We start from the raw sequence: 2,832 nt of genomic DNA, 5'->3' as shown, positions 1-2,832 counted from the left end.
AATTGTAAATAAGTTTAGTCAAGTCTCGTTAACCGAACCGGACACATAAAATGAGACTGAGGGAGTATATATTATACTGAATGATGATTAGTAAAAGTTGAATGATCATCTCTGTATTCCCCGTCTTCTCTATACTTTACAACGGTTCATGCGAGGATACATATCCAATTTCACAACTTTTAAATTAAATTTTTGAATTGTGAATTTTTATACATTATATTTGGACAAAATTGTTGGGATTATACTACTTGCCTCTATAAATATAGATAAACCCTTATTTTTTATGGAACAGCCATCTGGTTAATAGCAACAGCGAGCAGGCATGCATTTTAGGAAATTGAATGAAGTTGAGGGAGGAATCTGATTCCTGAACTACTGCATATATATATATGACCTTTAATTTATTAATTTTCTTCTCTTGTGCAAGAAATGAATGACAAGCTAAGCATACGTATGCAATTTTCATGCATGGAGCTAGCTAGGAAGTGGAATGAGGAATAAATTCCTCTCATATATATGATCTTGCCCTTTAATTTCAACCTAAAAAAATTCCATTCATCTTCAATTCACCATCATGCATGCTTAATTCATCAGTATATTTCATTGAGAGGGGATGGGATGGGCATGTGGCTACCTCTTAGACTATTGTGCATGAATTTGGATTTTCTTCACTGAAAACTGAGTCAATATTTCCATTATTGTGATACTCATCATCTCTGTAATGGTAGTAGTCCTCTGCCATCATGGTATAATAATGCCCATCAGGCCTACCATATTGTGTGTATGTTGGAGGTGATGAGTCCACATATTGATCATATCTTCTTGTGACATGGGGTGATGGCTTATAGCTGTTGTAACTGTGACTTACATACATGGGGGGTGGTGGTGGCTCTTGTCTGTATTCTGAACAGATGGGGGGTGGTGGTGGCTCAGCTCTAGGTGGTTGAGAATTATTCCATTGTTGTGTATAGCCATAATGTGGAGGATAGTGGTATATCACATGAACATTATCCTCCTTTGGCTTTGAGGTTTGGTCTGCTGTTTGCATTTCAGCAGTCTCAGGTGACTGTTTCTCCTCATCTGCTGGTTGGTTTTCGGGGGCCATCGGAGGATCAGGATCTATGGCTTTGGCTGTCTCCTCAGCCTCATCAGGTGGTGGTGGTGGTTGCTCTGATGGCTTGGGTTGTTGTTCAGTATGAGAACAAATCACAGCAGCACTCTTTCTAGTCTTCTTAATGGCCTTTACTATCTTCTCAGGATCTGCCCTTCCAACTATTCTAATCTTTTGATGAGGGAAATCAATGTACACTTCATAGATCCCTGCCATGCATGAACAAAATATATATCATATTATTCAACCATTTACATACAAGATGATATATATGAAGATCTTCAAGAAAACAAATGACACCTAAATTTGTTGGGCAGAGGACGGTAAAAGGTTTAAAAGGCCAAACACATGGTGGTTGGGGCAAATGATATAAAAGGCCAAGTCTAGCATTCAGTGGCTAGGTGGAGGGTTTAAAAGGCTAAAGTCTATAAAAGTTACACATTTGCTACTAGCTATAACTTTTGGCATAGTGATAAACGTTTGATACTAACAACTAACATTTAGGGTCTGTTTGGAAACTTGAAAAATGACTTCTGTAAAATGTTTTCCGAGTTTTCAGTGTTTGGATGCAACAGGAAAATTCAGTCAACGGAAAACATTTTCCGTTGACGGGAAAAAATGAAGTCATTTTGGTGGAAAAATGACTTCCTCCAAAATTTGGGGAAAGTCATTTTCCGCCAAAATGTTTAAACATACAATTCTATTCATTTTTCTGGAAAATAAATTAAACACGCCAAGTTTTCCAAAATGCAACCAAACACTGGAAAGAAAAATGTTTCTGAAAAATGACTCATTTTTCAAAAAACATTTTCCAAAAGTCATTTTTCTGCTTTCCAAACGGACCCTTAAGCAGCATTATATTCTGATCGTGGCGGCCAGTTACATACCATTTATTCCATGTAAGGCCTTCTTGATTTTCTGTACACACCCATTACAATCCATCCTCACCTGTACCTCTGTGATTCTAGGCTTCTGCATGCAAATTAAGAAATACCAATAATCTATCCAGTTAGTGAATACAGTACAGACTAAAAAGGTAACCGCGGGCGATTGCAAAGATTCGATAGATAGATGTTGATAATGAGGCTAGCTTATATTACCTCCAATTCTGTAGCCATAATTGCAGAAAGGAGAGAGAGCACAGAGGAGCTCTGAGGATGGATGGAGACCAGATTGGAGGAGTGTATGTATGAATTGAATAGAATTCAATGGGGAATCAATCTTTAATTGCCATGCAATTCAAGGGAATATTTAAAAGACTGAATTGAAGATATGGGGCATGCAGGTAAATTAAAGAATCTCCTTTTAGGATGAGTTACTGCAATATGCACTTTCCTTGCATGGAAAGATCAAGCTTTATTAGTAAGTTATTCTTCCAAAAGGCGCACAAAGAGTCCCCCACACTGTCGTTGGTGAGACTCAATCCCTCGTCATTCTTTCAACTTTTCACCTCTATGACTAGTTGAGCTACCCATGCAGGTATTTATTAGTAAGTCATAATCATAGGGTCATTTATGGTCCACACAAGTTGTGTAGACCATATTTTGTATATTGTACAATAATGTATATTCAGTACAAAAATAATGTACATTCAGTACAAAAATAATGAACATTGTATTTAGGAAATGTACATTATTTTTATACTGAGTGTACATTATATTGTATAATGTCGTACATTTAGTATATTAAAGATGTACTTTTTGTTATGGTGCACATATCAC

General features: G+C 36.8%; 1 protein-coding gene across 4 annotated transcripts; it reads right to left on the bottom strand.

Moving 5' to 3' along the window:
* Nucleotides 1-537: 537 nt before the first annotated feature.
* Nucleotides 538-2,401, bottom strand: LOC109192073 (leucine-rich repeat extensin-like protein 2). Of its 4 annotated transcripts, XM_019342692.1 has the most exons (4): nt 2,212-2,399; nt 1,999-2,083; nt 926-1,320; nt 538-889 (listed from the first exon to the last, which is right to left on the bottom strand). In XM_019342692.1, the coding sequence occupies exons 1-4, from the start codon at nt 2,227-2,229 to the stop codon at nt 638-640; spliced, it is 750 nt and encodes a 249-aa protein (XP_019198237.1). In that variant the 5' UTR covers nt 2,230-2,399; the 3' UTR covers nt 538-637. The 4 variants fall into 4 exon arrangements, with proteins under 4 accessions (XP_019198237.1, XP_019198222.1, XP_019198227.1 ...); XM_019342677.1 differs by having other exon boundaries at nt 538-1,320; nt 1,999-2,080; nt 2,212-2,401; XM_019342682.1 differs by having other exon boundaries at nt 538-1,320; nt 1,999-2,112; nt 2,212-2,400.
* Between the last annotated feature and the right edge of the window lie 431 nt (nt 2,402-2,832).

The sequence above is a fragment of the Ipomoea nil genome, unplaced genomic scaffold (genome assembly GCF_001879475.1).
Source record: "Ipomoea nil cultivar Tokyo-kokei standard unplaced genomic scaffold, Asagao_1.1 scaffold0209, whole genome shotgun sequence".
Lineage (NCBI taxonomy): Eukaryota > Viridiplantae > Streptophyta > Magnoliopsida > Solanales > Convolvulaceae > Ipomoea > Ipomoea nil.
This window is presented reverse-complemented; position numbering and strand designations above follow the sequence as displayed.

What these genes read in the sequence shown, in the direction of transcription:
- LOC109192073 (XM_019342673.1), bottom strand. An exon ending in GGCCTTACATGGAATAAATG is followed by an intron (nt 1,321 to 1,998) that starts GTATGTAACTGG and finishes CATGCATGGCAG; the next exon opens with GGATCTATGAAGTGTACATT.